General features: G+C 43.6%; 1 protein-coding gene across 1 annotated transcript in view; it reads right to left on the reverse strand.

The window, feature by feature from the left end:
- Window positions 1-481: 481 nt before the first annotated feature.
- The window catches only part of LOC119445891 (nose resistant to fluoxetine protein 6), a 43,109-nt gene continuing 24,953 nt past the window's right edge, over window positions 482-18,637 (reverse strand). Inside the window, exons 8-15 of the mRNA XM_037710191.2 lie at window positions 18,321-18,407; window positions 15,959-16,124; window positions 14,622-14,704; window positions 12,796-12,918; window positions 8,759-8,879; window positions 5,346-5,535; window positions 2,135-2,277; window positions 482-1,065 (exon numbers count right to left, since the gene is read on the reverse strand). Of these exons, the coding sequence (XP_037566119.1) occupies window positions 850-1,065; window positions 2,135-2,277; window positions 5,346-5,535; window positions 8,759-8,879; window positions 12,796-12,918; window positions 14,622-14,704; window positions 15,959-16,124; window positions 18,321-18,407 (1,129 nt within the window). The 3' untranslated portion in view covers window positions 482-849. The remainder of the gene's footprint in view (window positions 1,066-2,134; window positions 2,278-5,345; window positions 5,536-8,758; window positions 8,880-12,795; window positions 12,919-14,621; window positions 14,705-15,958; window positions 16,125-18,320; window positions 18,408-18,637) is intronic.

Raw genomic sequence — 18,637 nt, forward strand, 5'->3', positions numbered from 1 at the left:
ATCGCAATTTCTCAACTGCACACATCGAGGCATTCAAAGCACACAAAGTTGACTTAGTGTACACCGCCCTAAGTTAAATAATGCACTAGTCAAGCTTTTGCATTGCCATTGTAAACGCTGCTGCAACAGTTTGACGTGATGTGTAAATATATATATATATATATATATATATGTCGTGCTACTGATGGTGGTCTGCTCCGTTCCATCGTCAGTTGCACTTCGCTCCTCGAAGAGGTAGGTCGTATGTCGCGTGAGCTTCTAAATAACATTTCGAAATATGGCGCACAGGGGTTAAATCGTCAATCAGGGACCTCAATAAGGCGGGACGTAATGCTTCCGCATTTCTCTCACATACACCGCAACATCGTCACAGAATACAAGTATTCATTTATTCCACGAACTCTTAATGACTGCAAGTCGATGCCGTCGCCTATTAAACGTACTACTGATTCACATCTGCTAATTTTTCCTTGTGTTTATTCAAATGCTTTTGTACACACCCCGCTTGGACCTGTTCAAGGTCCGCGGTATTTTATAAATTAGAAAAGGAAAAAGAAAACATTCGGCGAGCGGTTGTTGAATGAGATAATTTGTGCGTCCAGCGTAGAGATGAACAGGAAAATTGGTGTTGCACTCGAGGCCTCTTAAGCCTGTTAAGTTGTAGTCGGCCAGCTTTCATCTATACAAAAGACGTAACCGCAAATATTCATTGCATTCACTTATGCACAATGTCACAACCGCCGTTGCACCGTGTTCGGCAGGTGATGCTTGCACTGAGCGTTCTGAAGGTCCACAATAGACGCCACACAGAAGAAGGACGCCACACTGAACATTCGGTAGGCTGCCGAGTTAGCATCGGGAAGACACACCATCTTCTCCATTTATCTGAGGTTTCATATCGCTGGTATTTTGTTGCGTTTGATGCCGCTTCCTCGCATTTCCGCCTCCTCCGATAAGTCGGGTGAAAATGAATTTGTCCAGAGCACCTGTTGGAGCTTCACATGCGAGGAAAGCCAGGTAGGCCAGCAGGTAGCTCCACACAAGAATCGCGAATAATAGCGTGACCTAGAAAAAAAGTTGAGATACATCAAAGTGCGCTCTTAGAAGTGATAAAAATTAGCGGCTCCAAATTTGTATTTTTGGTAACATACTTTAGCACAATATGTGCTTGACAGAATAACATGCCCCACACGAACGGTGACGAGCATTTAGTGTCGTCGCACGTAATTAGATCATAAATGCATCTGCACATTTAAAACCTAATGCAATCTGCTCATAAGTTTACTGCTGAAGAACAACATGTAAATCGAAAAACGCTGGAATATAGAACCAATGAACAATCACAAGTGTCGAAAGCATTTATACACTTGACAATCAAAATGGAAATAAAGAAACTAAAGATAACCAGTACATAAACCAAAATATGTATAAAAAGCAAGAATAATATATCATGCGAAGAAGCAAAACAAGAAAAAACTAAGACATAGCAAGGCGACCAAAAAAAAAAAGAAAACACATATGTCAATGATGAGACACGTCACTGTTCGTTAAGTTTCCAGGGATGTAGTTTCCGCTTGTGGACCATTCCACAGTCCAAGAACTCTTCTTGTGTTGATCGAAACCATCATGTTTATATCTAAGCAAAACTTTTGAAATTTTCCAATAAGGCAATAATGCATAAAAGATACTCAAAGTTCTACCATAAATAGTCCTTTCGCGACGTGTCTGATAAAGGAAGCCACATATGTATGCACCTTCCAAGCTGAGCCGCGCTTCTCCTGACTTCATTGTTACACTAAATCAATGCATTCTGCAATAATTGTTTTAAAGCACAAGCTTTTCCCTGCGAAGGCGCCATCCGAGCACCTCACTGCAAATCTTTACGGTCGCAGCGCAAGAAAGAACCCGCTAACACGTACGTAGAAAGCTCCATATCGGAACAGATGACTTACGTCATGCCCAGCACACCGTCAGTTTGATTGCGCTTTGGTGTCCGATGTTAATAAACACTGGTTACCGGCTCTTCTGCAGGTCGAGATTGCTATCAATCGAAGAGGTAGTTAAGCCTACGCATACGTACCGCATATGTTGCAGCAGGCAAGAAAATACTTATAAGCCTGCGCAAGGAACTTACCATATTAAATTTTGACCAGAATATGCGCTCCCTGGAAGCATGTAGGTAAAGTTCGATGAAAGGTACGTGGATCAGGTACACTCCAAATGAAAGCTTGCTCAGCGGTACAAATGCATTCCACGACAGGAATTTGCTGACAAACCCTGAAAAGAGTTGAGTAAAATTTTATAATTACAAAAGAGTACCAGGGACCCTAGGAGAAAAAAGAAACAACAGGATGGTACGCTGACTGTCAACTACAGTTTATTCAATAAAAGAAGAATATAAGACTTTCAGAAACGCCATCTAGAGAACAGGTAACATAAAGGGCATTGCATAACCAAAAAAAAAAGAAAACAGGAAAGGAAAAAAAGAAGAAATGGCATGAGTAGGCAAATATAAACAGGAATTATTACAGTCACATGCAGAACAAGATTAGGAGGTGCGAAAATGTAGCAGATATTCGACATCTTCGTGTGATAGAGATATCGATGGTTGGCCTATAAAATCATATTGAAGTTGATAAATATGAAAAGCATTGAAGATCTCTCGCTTAAGCCGATTACGGCTGCGGGCGAGTATGATGGTGTTAGTGTTACAAGGCAAACAGACGCACTTCTTGCAATGTTCGGCTAAGCGAGGATAAGGTGAACTGGTCCGGGCCTGCTTGTGTTTCTTTAATCGCACATTGACGCATCTGCCGCTTAGACCTACGTACACCTTTTCACAAGATAATGGATGCAGGTAAACAACACCTACTTTGCATGTCACATGCGAATGCGCATGCCTAACTCCACTACCACCCCCACCCCCAACTTTCTCTGTTAGCTTAGTTCTAACAAGATTAGAAAGTCTTGATAGCTTAACCAGTCAGGTAAACGCCGTGTGAACGGTGTATCTGTTAGCAATATTCTTGAGGTTATGCGACAGCTTGTGTATGTGTTTGAAAGGTTTATATTCCACGTTTTTTTTGAATAAACTACAGTTGAGAGTCAGCGCACAGCCCTGTTGTTACTAGCCTCTGTATGTGTCCGTCGCACTCTTTTATAATTAAGTTACAACTCCAACTCGCCCAACTCTCGATAAGTTTTGCAAGAATGTATATATCTGTTACAATTTGTTTACCAAGGGTGCATCATCAGTGTTCCTAGATGATTTTACTAAAGCGAACGTTTTGACGATTAACCCTGACTGGAAAGGGAAAATTTTCAACCACCTGAATGTAGCACGAAGCCACAAAAGAAACCCACACGGATTTCTTCAGAATGAAAGCTTCGCTGTTGAGGAAAAATTCGATCTGGTCCGGCATTTCAACCCGGGACCAACGCATTTGCGATGTGGTTGCTCTACCGCCTGAGCTCACCAAACCCTGACTTGTGTACAAGTATATTTATCGATCTTAGAACAGCTGGCATACTTTTACAAGTGCCTGTGGAATACAAGAGTGCATTTCTGCAGACCTAATCATACACTGCACCCCACCCCCCGAATCACTAGCATCATCTCGCTGTAACAATCCAACGTCTACTCAAAGAAAACTATTTGGGCATCTTCATTGCTGAAGGGCGATTCCAAATGTCAATGCGCTAACATCAACGTCTACACATTGCTTTTAAAGATATTCGACGACACTTTAGGCTGCGTACACCGCAAAGACGTTAACATTACTACTTATTTATGCAATCCGTATAGTTTTCTCTCGGTAATATAATGTAGTTTCTACCTGTCGCCTAAATACTAATATTCACTCACATTTCTTGGATATTTTATTTTAAATCATCACAATTTTATGCCACGGGCCGATCCCCACAACCATTTATATTCCATTTCATTTCAGCATTTTCGATGTTTGCCCGCAAGTCAAGGCATGAATTTCTAGTTGATGGATGGATGGATGGATGCAAAACCGATGGGAAGAATGCAATTCCACTATTTCGGCTCTAGCTTTCTGTTCATCACCATTGACATCTTTCAGCTTCAGTAAAGGAAAACAGCTCACGCAAGTATCCAGTGGTCTCATTCAAGCGTTTGGGGTAACTGTCCTTATCACATCTGCTAGCACCAGGAACATGCAGGATAACCACAAACCGTCTGCCGTATTATGTAAAAACTGCGTGCGAGGATACTTCCAGTTTTGCGCAAGTTAACGTCCCAGGGCACGCCCGACACGAGTGAAGCCTGCTGTGCTGGCTTTGGTAACCGAACGCACAATAAAAGCTCGATTTGACTCTGGTAGTGAAAGCAATATCACCCAGAGAGGTCACTAGAGAAGTAATGCCTCCTCATGGCTAAGAAAATAACTTTGTTCTATCTGTGTGGGTAACCGCAAATTCTGCGTTCTTTCATGAGAGCAATCGCAGCTTTTGTTGTCGCCATGATAAGTAGCTGAAAGTGATCATTCTCTAGAATCTGAGACAACGCTGTGGATTATAGTGCTCCCCTAGAAAATACGGTGATCTGAAGGTCTCCCGTGTGTTTTTCTAAGTATGGAAGACCGGCACAATTTAAAGGATGAGTTTGCTCGATTCTCTTTTTTTTTTTTTCATATCATCCACCGTTACCAGCAAGCCAATCCCTGTTAAAACGTGGGCGGAGTGCTGCTCGGACTACTGAGTAAGTGCGAAAAGGTATAACGTTGGACTAAAATTGTTGAATTATTCCAACCCAATTCACGCAACAAACGGCCCAGCAACTTAATGCTCATCGTCAGTATTATGCATGTGCAAACTTGGGATTGTAAGGGCCCTCGACTGTGTATCCTTAAAAGGACAACGAATGTGTGATGTTTGCCACAGAACAGTCTTGTATTGTCAGTGTGCCTTCGGCCAAGTATGTGGCCTATACATTTGAAGAAACATAGAGCACATATATCACACATGTACTGAAGTATGGGATGAGATATATGATAGATGCTGACTGAATATTTCAGTAGATTTGTTCTCTGCCTCATCACTGAATATCGCACAGTACTGATTCAAAAGTAAGGCAGCATGTGGTATTTTTATAGGGTCTCACTTTTCGGATGTTAATCAGCACAGCCAAAAGATCTCCGGATGATTGCACATATTATGAGGCTTGGATAGCCAAATGAGCACATGCTAGTTGTTCAAAAAATAAGTGACCCATACTAAAGTATATCTTCATGGATGGTATCGAAGTGGCATAATCGTGCGAATAAGCTATTCGAGGTGATAAATAGCAACCCAAGAAGAAATTATTTAAGCAGTCTCACCGCCTCGTCCAGAAGAGCAGGCCAATGTTATCCAAATGAGGGACACCGCCCAGAGTATCCGATCAAAAAATGCTGCAAGCAGCTTTACTGCTTCTGACCCAGGATTGGGGCTTCGGTACCAGGCAAGCTTCATGAATATGCAGAGTAAGGCGCAGCTCACAGAAACACACCAGCCTGTCACCTGAACAGCCTGAAAAAAAATTATGAGTGGGTGAAACAGTCGTAACCGTACTTCTTTCGTCCTTTAAATATGTACCAAGATCACTTAAGAACCGCGTATACATTCTGGCGGCACGCTAAAAAAATGGCGAAAATATTAGCAAATAGACCCTTCTTCCGATTCTTTCTGCAGTCGTCCTGGGTACGAATTCACTGTAAATACGGCAAGCTACAAACAACTCCAGGTTTCTTAAGTGAAGAGTTATTCAAACCCCTCTTACTTCCTTGCAATATAACCTGCTGCTTGTGATGCTTCTTCCCGTTCTTGGACGCAAGGGAATCTAGTGCTTCGGTTCTTAAAATGTTTCCCACATTTACAAGGAAGCGTGCTACAATCGCAATCCTTATAAATGACGCTAATTAGCGTATCTGCATGAAATTAAGATGAAATTAAATTATGGGGTTTTACGTGCCAAAACCACCATCTCAAGATGAGGACGCCGTAGAGGGGGGACTCCGGATTAACTTGGACCACCTGGGGTTCTTTAACGTGCACCTAAATCTAAGCACACGAGTATTTTCTGCATTTCGCCCCCATCGAAATGTGGCCGCCGTGGATATGCATCAAATGTTACAGAGTACCTTGTGTTGGTGAATGTGTCTGTTTCAATGTTTTGATTTCTTGTATGCCAGGAACAGCATCTATGGTGTCACTGTCTATCATTAAATTTCGCTCTCTTTCTTCCTCTGCGCTTGTCCAACTGTGTCCCGTGAGCATTTCTACAAAACGATTTTCCGTCAATTCACACTTGCCAAGAATACAGCATTTTTGGGAATCTAAGGCTTTCCAAGAGCGAAGCAGGCCCTAGTCCTTTCCTAGTCAAATGCATGGAAAATGCAGAAACGCTCTCGTGAAACAACCGCTGGACCAACTTGAATGAAGTTTTCTGCATATGAAAACGATGTACTTGTAGCAATCTAAGTAGGATATTAATTTAGACGTCATACTTTCTTCGGAAATTGAACAAGATCACTAAATAAAACACATCACGAAATTTACAAATCTGTAACTCATCACCAAATGTAGATATCGAAGTTCTGTTCAACTGCATCTATTCGAGCATACAAAGAAAAAAATGTAGAAGTTCACAGCTTATGTCATCTTCTTACAGTGTCTACGAGTGTTTTGCAAAAGCCGCACTCAGAAATGATTGGTATGTTTGAGCACGGTGAATCATGAACCAACTTTGTGGTCTTTAGATGTATCATAGGCGCAGTTGTCTCAATAGGCAACCTAAATGAAATCATCTGCTTCTAATCCCTAGACTCCAACTTTTTATTTTATCGTTGAAACTCGATTTAACGAAGTGATGACCACACTCAAATTATTTCGTTAAATCAGGAAGTTCGTAAAATCGATAAAGAGATTTTCCGTCCTTCGAAATGTAAAATTGTAACGTAGCGGCCCCCAAAAGCTACCGCGGCATTGTACATGCCGCTATCCCACGCCTGCGCTTGTGAAAAGTCCGCGAGGGCGGCCCGAATAGCTTGTGCGATGTACGTGCAATGCAGGCCAGGTAGAAGGTCACGTGAAGCTACGACAGGCTGCCGATATGCAAAGACGCGGAGAATAAATGCAGTGATACGAGCAGGCCGAGCAAAAAAGTTGCGAGGAGAAGATCAGTGCCATCTGTCGCGTAAGCCATAAAATAACGAAAGCAACCACCACCGCCCCTAACGCCATCTGGTACGTAAGAGCGCTACCGACTGCCGAGTCCATTGTTCTGTGCAGGGGCGCGGCTTGCAGCCTCGTCAAAATAAAGCTAAGGCCGTGACCTGGGCGCCTAGATGTTATAACGCGAAATCGTTAGACAGCACGCTTGAAGAAAAACCCGTCTGAGTCAAACTTAGAAAGAAATCGCCCTGTTTTTACACATTTATTTCAGGAAAGAATTCGGCAAATCGAATTTGGTGTCTATTAGTTTCGATAGTTTGGGTTTATTACAACGTTTACACTTATGGGTACCTGCCGGGGAATGAAAATTTCCTCGTTAGATCGGGAACTTCGTAAAATCGGGTTTAGTTCGATCGAGTTTTAACTGTGTATGCAAGAGACCTCCTCGAATTCAAAGCAGGGTATGTCGAGCAAAAAATTTCACCGTTTCTGTGTTATCAAGCAAGATCTCCTGAGCTAAAGATCAGTGTTGAAAAGCAAGTCGATTTTACCAATGTTCAAATAACAAAATTCTAATGTCCTCCGCTTAGCCTTTTTTGTTACGCTTATATAGGGTCATCAGTAGACAGTGGCAGCAACATCTCGAATATTATAACGTTAGTCGAGTAAATGATATGGTGCGCAGCATGAATGTGCCTATCAGCATCAAATTAGTACTAAATACATCAGTGGCAATTTCCTATACTGGGACCACGCAAGTTCAGTATATTAATTAAAAATAAAACGACAGATGTACGGAAAGTGCCCACCGTTCACTGCACTGTTATTGCGTTGATTTTTCAAGTTGGATGTTACAAACGTTCCCCAGCTTTTTAGGGTAATTAAAAAAAGAATTGCATGTTGAGAAAAATGTTAGGACATCCAGCTTTCTCTTACACTAAAAGCTCACGTGCACTTTAGTGTGTGTGTGTGTGCGTGTGTGTGTGTGTGTGTGCGTGTGCGTGTGCGTGTGCGTGTGCGTGTGTGTGTGTGTGTGTGTGTGTGTGTGTGTGTGTGTGTGTGTGTGTGTCAATTTGGAAGTAAAGACTGAAGTAAATAAAGCTGCAAAGCTGTTTGTACTGCTTCCGAGAATGGGCATGATTTCAATCCACAAAACGCTCATGTTCTTTTAGTGTTAATCAACATGACAAATTTATGTGGTATTCACGCCTTAACGCTTTCTAATGAAAACAAGGTAGCTTGAAAAAAAAACACGCGTTGATTGTTGACATTAGCAGACTCGCTGATCGGTGCTGCTCGGGGTCAATATATTTTTCAGTTTTTAAGCAAGCTATCTAATTTTTCACAAAATTGCACAGACAGTAAGGCCCTCGCAAGCAGTAATACCTTCCCCTGGTCCTCCAGGTCATGAGAATATTCAATACGTTACATGACAATATACAATACGCACAGGTAGACGATGCGTTTTACTAATAATTACTTTTTTTTAAAGTATATTGCTGCACTCGCTGTAATTGCACATATCTGAGTAATGCCAAAGTTATTGATAACTAAACCAATTTGGTGGTTCATCAAATACCTTGCTAATTTTTCGCTGCCTGAAGTCTTCTATAACAAGGTACGTCAAGCACCCGCTGAAGTAGCACACGGCGTGATAGTATGGCCGGAGGTAGTATTCGTTCACAGTTCTGGACATCACTCTGCAAGAAAGCGAGAAAGAAAACATAACTCTAAGATCAACAAAAATAATTGCTGCATTGGCTTGTCTTAGGTAATAGGTGTTCCGATTTTTTTCTTGTTCAATGGTGCAGACCGCAATGCACCTGAGATGATAAAGCGCGCTCTATTCCTGAAAGTTTTTAAACCGCACGCGGTTCGCACGACTATTATTTTCGGTATTTAAAGGAACACTAAAGAGAAACACTAACTCAAATTAGACTGGTAAGTTTTCTTTTAAACCCTTAATTTCGGTGACTTTGCTATAAGTGCTTATTTTGAGAAGAGAAACTGAATAGTTCCGTTTCTTGATTATGGAGCCGAAAACCTCGTGCGGGTATATGATTTTAACGTCACAAATTTCAACGTATACGCATTGGCTCAGTAAATGTTCCCAAGCTTGCCATCTTTAACTCTATCATGCATAACGTACCATATATGCTGCGCTGAGTTTGATGCCGCGAAATGTTTATTGAAGCGCGAGAGACTTTCATGCAAAGCCTATAACTGCATTATTGATATGCCAGAGCAAGCATTCAGTCCTGGACAGTTTAACAGACCAATTATGAATTAATTCATACACTCTCCATTGACAGAAATAAATTTCAACAATTTATTCTAATTTTCCTTGATGTAGAAATGTGTTTGAGCATTTAAGGGTTAATCTTCGCCTCGTTTAACAAGCCGTGTAGTCCTTTTCTACCGCTAAACAATTAACTAGGCCCCATACTGACGTCACGGCCATCAGGCGCTGGAACTTGGAGGCGGCGTCGCCACGTGTTTTCTTTTTTTTTTTCGCCCTTTCTGTCTTAGCGGCTTCTCGCGGTAAGAGTTGATTTTTGGTACTGTAGGAGGCGTTTTACTATACAAGATAAATAATTTTTCTCTTTGGTGTCCCTTTAACCTGTTGAAGTTAGGCTTCCAAAGGAAACAGAAATAAAATTTCTCCAACGATTACGATACTCTCTAATGAGAAATTTGAGCGATGCTCTATACGTGCTTTTATTTCGCAATACATTGGCTGGCGCCGACAATCTGTCTCCTGCGGCACGTTCCAAATGGAGGGAAGTGTTGTGCGACTGCTTCGCTAATAGGGTGACCGCGGTAGGCAGCGTGTGCCTGACGCATGGCGCGATTTACAGCAGCCGTCGCAGCTGATGCAGCGCTTTAGGCGAAAAGAAAACGCGTAGAGTGCCTCGATGCGCGCGCTCCGTGAACGGAGCGGAGGCGAGCGAGCGCATCGAGGCACCCAAACGACGCGCGCTACTCCCGCGCCATCTCGTAGCCATCATCCTCATAGTCCGTCTTGCACGGCACTACGCTTATCTTCTCACGCTTTCGCCATGCCCTCCTCCACCGCTTTTCTCCTCGCGCTATCTTTCCTCTCGCCGTCTTTCATCACCCACTGCGATCCGAGTCCGCTCTCATCTTTCCTTCTGATCGTTCGCTCGGTTACGAGGTACGACGCTGACACTCGCCTAAGAGCTGCGCTCTAAAAAAAGCAATGGCTACAATTATGCCCGTCATAAACAGTAAGAACAGAAGCGTTGCAGGCTCCTTATTCTAAACAAACATGCTATCAGAACTTTTGCCTATACACCATGCGCGGGTAGAGATCAGTTACCTGAGTATGTGCAATACTAATTTGCGTGACTTTTTACATTTTTCCTGTTACGGGCAGCTTTCAGAAAAGGTCCACACACACACCGCTGTCCTACTTTCCATGTTAACTGTTCTGTTAAGTATAATTCTTCAGTACACTTTTATGTGTAGACCCTTCAATGTACTACACATCCGGCAAGAACGCGTTTAGGAAAATTGTTACTTTACATTTAGTTTGTTGTAACCTGCGCTGCGCGTTTAATATCGCATCTGTGTACTATTCTTGTCCCGTGCTGCACCGCACGTAATGGTGGTGCTATATGCAGCTCCTTCTAACTAGCCAATGAGACGTTATATAGGTACAATTTTGCTAGGCTTCAGTGTTACCATGCATCTTCTCTAGAATAAAGCGTCAAAACAACGCCCAATTATTTGAACAATGCAGTCTTACCCCGAAACATCCTACAACTCCTTCCTCGCGTTAGGAAAGAATTACGTTGCGAATGCAGCCAATGCCACAGCCATGTCGCTTCAAACTGATTGTGCTCTGCGAAGTGGGCATGCTGCTGATATCCATACATAAAATGTCAACTAATACCTCAGAATTCACTATGGTGATCTGCAGAGACTCCCAGCGAAAATGCGAAAATGTAAACGAACCCTTTGGTTGCTGTTATCAATTCAAACTTGCATTTTGTCAACTCGTTGTCGGCAGTAGATAATTTTCAACTGGGGTACTCCCTATCGCAGCGGCCTAAACAATGTACAGGGTCGTCCACTCTTAGTACGAACACAGCGCAGTGTGGCCGCACTCTGCGCAGCGCAAGCGCACAAGCCGCGGACGTGCATCGAAGAAGAGGCGCACGCGCAGAGGGGATTGGAGGCGGGGCTTCGTGTCGTCTGCTAAAGCGCAGGAGCGCACCGTGCTTGCTTTGCCGTGAAGCACCCCTATCTCTCTGCATGTTTGTAGCGTCTGAGCGCACCGCCACTGCATTGCGGGAAGGCGCACTTCGCTTCACCAACAACTCCGCGCCCTCTCAGTGGAGGCGCTAAAGGCCATGGTGCAGGAGGAGTGGGAGAGGCTTAGATAGAAAACCAACATTTGTCGGTCCATATACAGCTCACCGCGGAGAACAATGCCGTCTGTGTTAGGTGCTGGAGTCGAAACTACCCACTACTGAGCTTAGCGTACTTCCAGAAGCGCAAACCACACGCGAAAGAGACTTCGTACGAGTCTTCGCTACATGGCCTCAGAAACAATAAAAATTTGGTGGGTATAGTTGGCAGCTACCCATGTGGTTCTTTACGCTTATTGCCTATGCTTCGCGCTACATTCAGCCTGACCCAAGAAAGAGCAGTGGTGGCGGAAAAGCTTCAGCGGAGACCAGGAGATTGATTGACCCATTATCAGGCGTTACAGCACAGCGATTAAGTTCCTGTGACTGGAGGGATGAGCTTCCGAGTAAAAACATCGTCATTCAGTCTGCTTAATGATGCAAGCAATGCCTCGGATATAAACAAACTTGAATTCGGGATTGAACCCATTCTGATTTTTTTTTCATATTTACGACATGTGTTGTCGATTTCCATGAGTTCGTTGGTCACATTAGAAGTCGCATTGAGCGATCCGCGAGCAGCTTCGAACTAGACTGAGCATATGAACACCCCGACCAAAAAAAAAAAGAAATAAAAGCGATCCAGACGCCATACCCGGGCATATGGTATTCGTAGCTGCTGCTGTAAAACACCCGATATGCTTTAGAGAGCACGCGCGGAAGATAAAGCTTTGCTCCGTGACCCTCTTTACTTCCAGAGTGCAGTCAAGTCCTGAGAACGGCCGCCGCGGTGGCTGAGTGGTTAGGGCGCTTGAGTATACTGAGCCGGGGGACCCAAGTCTGATCCCGGTAGCAGGTGCCGTGTTTCAACGGAGGCTAAATGAAAGAACGCCCGTTTACTGCATGATATCATTGCACGTTAAAGAGCCTCTCGGGCGGTCGAAATTATCCGGAGCCACGCTGTGCCGTGTTCGTACTAAGAGTGGGCGACCCTGTACATCTCTGATAGTCTTCACCGCGTCAAACTTTAAACATGAAAGCTCGCACGCAGTTATATAAAAGTTGCATCATGTAACATCTTAGGCATGCATGAACAGAAACATGCGTCGCTTAAGCACCCCAGGAAAACTTCATCTGAAGAACGTTATCGTCATGGCTGGAAGTGCGTAGGCGGAAGCGTCATACTTTCGGCCTCAGCCTGCTGCATTTCCCACGTGCACATTTCCTTTTCTTTCACACTTACTGTAGCACGGGCCCTGGAAAGACCATGAAAGGCAGCAAGTCAGAACTGGCCACTGCCCAAGTTCCGATGGCGCAGCCCAGAAGTGACAACAGAATGAATGCTCCCACGGCCACCATTTTCCGACTGCACAGAGACATTAAACCACAGGTATCAAGAAACAAATTACATGAAGATTGATAAGGAACTCTTCTCTATCATTTTACGTTAAAGTGAGCCAGTTGGTAGGGATTCACTTTCCTAATACAGCACGAAAAAATAGCATCAACAGAACAGACAAGTTTAAACATACACAAAATCACACAGCACTCGTATTGTCGCTGTTCATGTGTATTCTCTGTGTCGTGCGTTGTTCGTGCCACTATATTTAGGAATTGAACTCTTTTCCCCAAAACACAACACAAACACCCAGAGCAGTGCTAAGCATCAATTAGTCCGTTTGTCTTTTTTTTTTGTCGTTGACGTTAGTACCAATTCCGTCATTTCCAAGGCATGCTCAATAGGTCCCTTGTTTGTTTTTAATGACCGACTGACTGTGCAGATTTTATTGCGATAGCAATTATACATACACTCCAGACGAATTTTTGCCGTCGACGTCACCGTCACCATCACCGTGACGTTTCGTATATAATTATGTATATGTACGCAACATTTGTTCCTATGCCGTATATGCAGAGCACATGCTATGGTGCTTACCCGCAAAAGTTGCTGAAACCTAGATTTTGTTCCTGACTGATTTATTCCTTAGAATTTTTTAAAGAATCGCAGAGCGCGAGCAAAATTCATAAAAAATTATTCACAGCGCATGCCTTGTAGCCTAAATCTTCTCAGAATATAAAAAAGTACAAAACAGTATAAGTGCTCACAATCTAAAATGATGTAATTTCATTGCGGCGCCAATGAAATGCCACTTGTGTGATTCCTTTACAGACATTTTAATGACTCCAATGCTTTACAAATCAATTTTATTAAGGGGGACAGAAATTTTGGCTTCCCACGCTTAATTCACATCCGCGTATAGTCACACCCGCGTCTATTTAGAAGACCGCCCGAGGTGTTCAGTAGCAACACTACACTTTGCTGTCGCTGTCATTGCCGCGTGCACCCTCCGGGCAATACTGCCATTTTTTCGTGTCTTCTTTCACATTTATCAATATTGTCTAGTCAACACTAACAAAGAGAGAAGCGTTGTAGTCTCTTTTTATGAAATTAACACGTTCTCACAAGTTTGACTGCATTGCGGAGGCTTTACTTGTACTGCCCGACAGACTCACAGAGTTAAACTCTCGAAAAAATATTGGCAATTAGGCTTCTTATAGCGCCTTAGATAATTCACTATACAGCATTTCGAAGAACCACGTTTGGTTTCATTTCTAGGAGTAGTATTTATCATTACGTCATACTCGGAAGTTTGTCACGTGGGAGCAGAAGGTATCGACGTAATGGCACACGATCGCTTCATCTCGCTCAGGCTTCTGCGCAGTTTATTCTAGCAACGTAGCAGACTACTGAGCGAGTGCCGAAACGCGACCATGTTCTGTTTCCAAGTGACCACCTTCTTCGTCAATGTCATGATAGATACACATCCTACTAAATGAATGTCGAAGCTGGTTCGGTGAAATGTTACTATAGTAATTTACGGAGGATTTTTATAGATTTCCGACGCCCAAGATCTTGATTTCATGCAATCATATGAAAGGAAAAAAGTATGTGCTTTCAATATTCCCGCAAGTGTAGAACAAGCGCTGACTCTGCCAAAAAAGAGGTATCAGTACACCCTATGTATTTATATAGTGGGATATAGCGGGTGGTTGGTGTGTATCACCCACCTTTTAAAAGCTAGTAGTACCACAAGAGAGATGGCAAAGAGCTGGAAATCCGTGGACAGATACCACGTGTGAGGAAGCACATCCTGTAATAACAAAGAAGTTCACGCATTGCAGCCGATTCAGTGCAGTCGCTGAATAATTGGCTAAATCACTGCAGTAATGTTTGTTGTCCCGGTACAGCCGATGCAAAAGCTGAAACTGCGGAGAATTTTTTAGTGTTTTCCTGTCCAAAAAATCTTTTTTTTTCATCTTAGGTGTATGTGAGATGCCACTCATCAGTAATGTCGTGCATGAGACAACAGGAAAATGTTCTCGATATTTAACTGAGCTTGGTAGTTACAATATCCACATCATAAAACAACCTCGTTTTTGTTGACAAGATCACGTCTACAGTCCTGAGAGTCTGCGACCTTATGCTCTCTTTGTCAAAGCCTTTGAGCTGAGACAATGCGAAAATAGCGAGCTTACTCACATACATGTTAACGTGGGAACGCTGCATCATGTATCATAAAAAAGGCTCATAGCGCTGTCACTCTAACTTGCAGTGCCAAGACAAACACTGTGCGGTACATAAATAGAAACGCCAGGTACACACGGCGTTTTTTGCTATACCGCTGGGCCGTTCGCGCCTAAAATTTGCGCAGAGTAGCAGTATTATTTAGTCAGTTTAGCATATTACCGCATTTGTGAGCCTTAGCTACCAGCTTCGTACGCACTCAATCTAAAGTGGGTGCCGTCTGCGGTGATGCCACTCAAGACATGCCGATTCCACTGCAAGGGAATGCTGATGCCATCTGTTGGGCTATCCTGTTAGAGTCCACCCAGTGAACTGTCCATTTCGGCTGTCGCTGATTGGCTGCAGCTGTACGAGCGAGGAGGAGACTGGCTGGAGGAACCTGTCCCCTCCTCACTCATGCAGCTCCAGCCAATCAGCAGCGGCCGAGATGGACAGTCCACTAGGTGGACTCTTACAGAAAAACCCCCTTGGAGCGGCTCTGGTGAACACGGTGTTTTCGCCGTAGGCGTCACATATCGCGCCATTGTTCCTTTGCAACTGCAGAGATCAAACATTTTCCAGTAACATCACCGCATACAACACCCCCCCCCCCCCTTCCATATAATTGTTGATTAAACTTCTGGGTATAACACTCCCAAATGGGGCAAAACACCATAAGTTACTGAGCACAACTTGAGAGTGAATGACCTAGCGGTTTAGCACGAACAGCCATGCCCACCTGGTGCTCTTACTTACGCAACACGCAATATAATGACAAGAAAGGTTCCAACACTGAAGTGGCATTCGAAACCACAACAGTAAAAAACATAGCATATCTCACCCACGCTGTGATCTCAACAAAATTTCTGATCATCAGAAGCAGATGCCACCAGTGACTGGCGACGTCTTCGTATAGCTTGAGGAAGAAAGCCTTCGTGTCCGGTCCGAAGACGAAGCGTGGCATTAGGCATAAGCACATGATGACGAAGAACAGGGGAATGGCAGTTCTGCACGTATTGAATAAGAAAGAAAAGGGAGGGCGCTTTTGCGGTTATTAGCAGTGATACACATGCTTTGACCACGCTTTCTTTCTCCTGTCCTTCCCGCTTCACGAAAGTGGGAAGGACAGTGGCCCGGCCTTAATGGATTATCTATGCTCTCCGAAAATGCACACTGTCGTAACACTGCAGCAAGTGGGTGGTGAAAATGATGGTGGTTTTAGCGCAGGTGGGCTTAGTCTGGGTTGCTTGACCGGCAATTATCCCGCTTGAACGTGTCACGCTCTTAGTAACTGCTGAGCATAATCAAAGCCTGAACCTATCTTGCAATATTAGTGCGTAATAAGTGGTCTGCGTGATACTTGTACGCCTTTGTATTACAGGTCAATTTATACCGGGCAGCAGCGGAATATATAACGAAGCAAAATTTTTTGATGAAAGCTCGATAACAGCCCAGTGAGAGTGCATATGAGACATTTTAGCAAGCCCATCTGCTATAGCTATTTTTACCGATTATCATTGCACACCTATTGTTACATTCTTTAATGTATATTTGCCGAGCGCGTCGAGTATAGCTGCCGTTGAACCTGAATAAACTGCGGCCGCAGTCTATTATGGATTGCGTTTATGTAATCGTCTAATAGCCGCTTAGTCCTGTCGATTTGATATCGCTGAAAGGTATGTCGTGGGCACATAGGGATTAACCATCCTTGAGCTGTGCAGGGAAGCGGTCTCTGCTATGGGCACTATCTATGTCGGGGTTTTTGCCCGTGCCGCTATTCTTCACCAGAATGTTTCAATAAATTATGAGGCTTTACGTTCCAAAACCACTATCTGATTACTACGTACGCCATAGCGTTATGAGTTATGCAGCAGTAGAATAATTTAGACCACCTGGGGTTCTTTAACGTGAACCTAGTATAAATTCACAAGCGCTTTTGAATTTAGCTGCCATCGAAATGCGACCGCGGCGGCCGGAATCAAGCCCGCAGTCTCGAGCTTAGCAGCGCAGTGCCCTAGTCATAGCCATCTTATTGCAATAAACTACCACGGCGGTTATTCTGTACCAGACCTACTGCCGTCCATAACCGAGAACCGCGAAAGCCAGCGTATAGCGAGAGTTATGACAGGGACGCTTTATGATATCAAAGGCTAAATGGCTCGAGCTAATGCGAACGCGTAATGTGAAGACGTGGGTTCGTTCCCCACCTGCGGACAGTTGTTTTTTCATCCGTTTTCATTTCTATTGATTTATCATTTCTTTCATTCAATTAGTAAGTACAAGTAATTTCTCCTATGTTGTCCTTGGTGTCATTGTTTGTTGGCTTCTTATGCTATGATAAAAATCGGGCCCCTCGGTTCCCTTTCTTCTCGAGCTACATTTTTACATTCGACAGCACACTCTTTATTTTTTGTCGTTGTGTTTCAATGAGGAAAAATATTCAGCAGAGAATTATATGAGTGTGCGGTCACGATCGATAAATGTACTGTGCTTAAAACTACACATTCCGCCTTCGTCAAGAAACAACAGTAGGGCTACGAGACGGCCTAACCATATTAAGGAAAATAACGATTATTGTTTGCGACAAATATGTGCAAACAATGGCTCGTTTACTGTACCGCATTGCGTTACTCTGTGAACTGAAAAGATATAAACAATAAAGTGGTAAACGAGCAGATACTTGGCCCTTGCCCCACAAGACACCACATTCATCACAGATTTAGAACGCTTGGATAAATATCTCCATCTGGCGCAACATGTCTACGGCAACACCTTGTAAATGTTACGTGGGACTAGCCTTAGGAACTTTTAAGTCATTGTGTAATATCCACGGAGGAAACACTCCGTTGTAAACGCTGCGGTGAAAACGATACTTTATATAGGGCGAAAAACATATTGCACTGCATCGACGTTGCGAGTGTAACGCGCAATGCAAGAGCATTGTCGACTTCAAGGGGAAGTGACCGGCTGCTACTTGAATGGACGTCATTATGCTTCCCTGGTCATTGGGATTGCGACATCGCTTTCGTTCTGCCATCCCGCTGATTTATAAGCGTTCTCGCCAAGTGCATTGCGGCTTTCCCTGAGTATCGGGGCGCAGCGTGACATTAACACGTTTTGAAAAAAAAAAGCAGCTAAATCAGAATCCCTGGTTTCTGCGCTACCTTTGTATGTCTAGTAGAGGGAAATACTGTGCAGCTCACCTGATAAATCGTCTTATCACGCCAATGATGAAAACGACAGGCCCTCCTCTCTTCTGCCTGCTGACAGTGAGGCACAGGAAAAATCCACTGCAAGACAATTTCACCAATTGAATATCAGCAATCAGAGATATGAAAACTCGTCATGAATTAATAAACGTAAACTAGATTCAGTTGCTTCTTTTGCAGTTGGTTCGATCAGAGCCACTCAGTCAATCTTAACCCATTTAACTATTTTAAAAAAGAGAGAGATACATTCTGCACGTTCCTAATAACGTTTCAGGGCTACATACTCCGCATTGTACACTGTCCCCGGCATT

The sequence above is a fragment of the Dermacentor silvarum genome, chromosome 3 (assembly GCF_013339745.2).
Source record: "Dermacentor silvarum isolate Dsil-2018 chromosome 3, BIME_Dsil_1.4, whole genome shotgun sequence".
Classification (NCBI taxonomy): Eukaryota; Metazoa; Arthropoda; class Arachnida; order Ixodida; family Ixodidae; genus Dermacentor; species Dermacentor silvarum.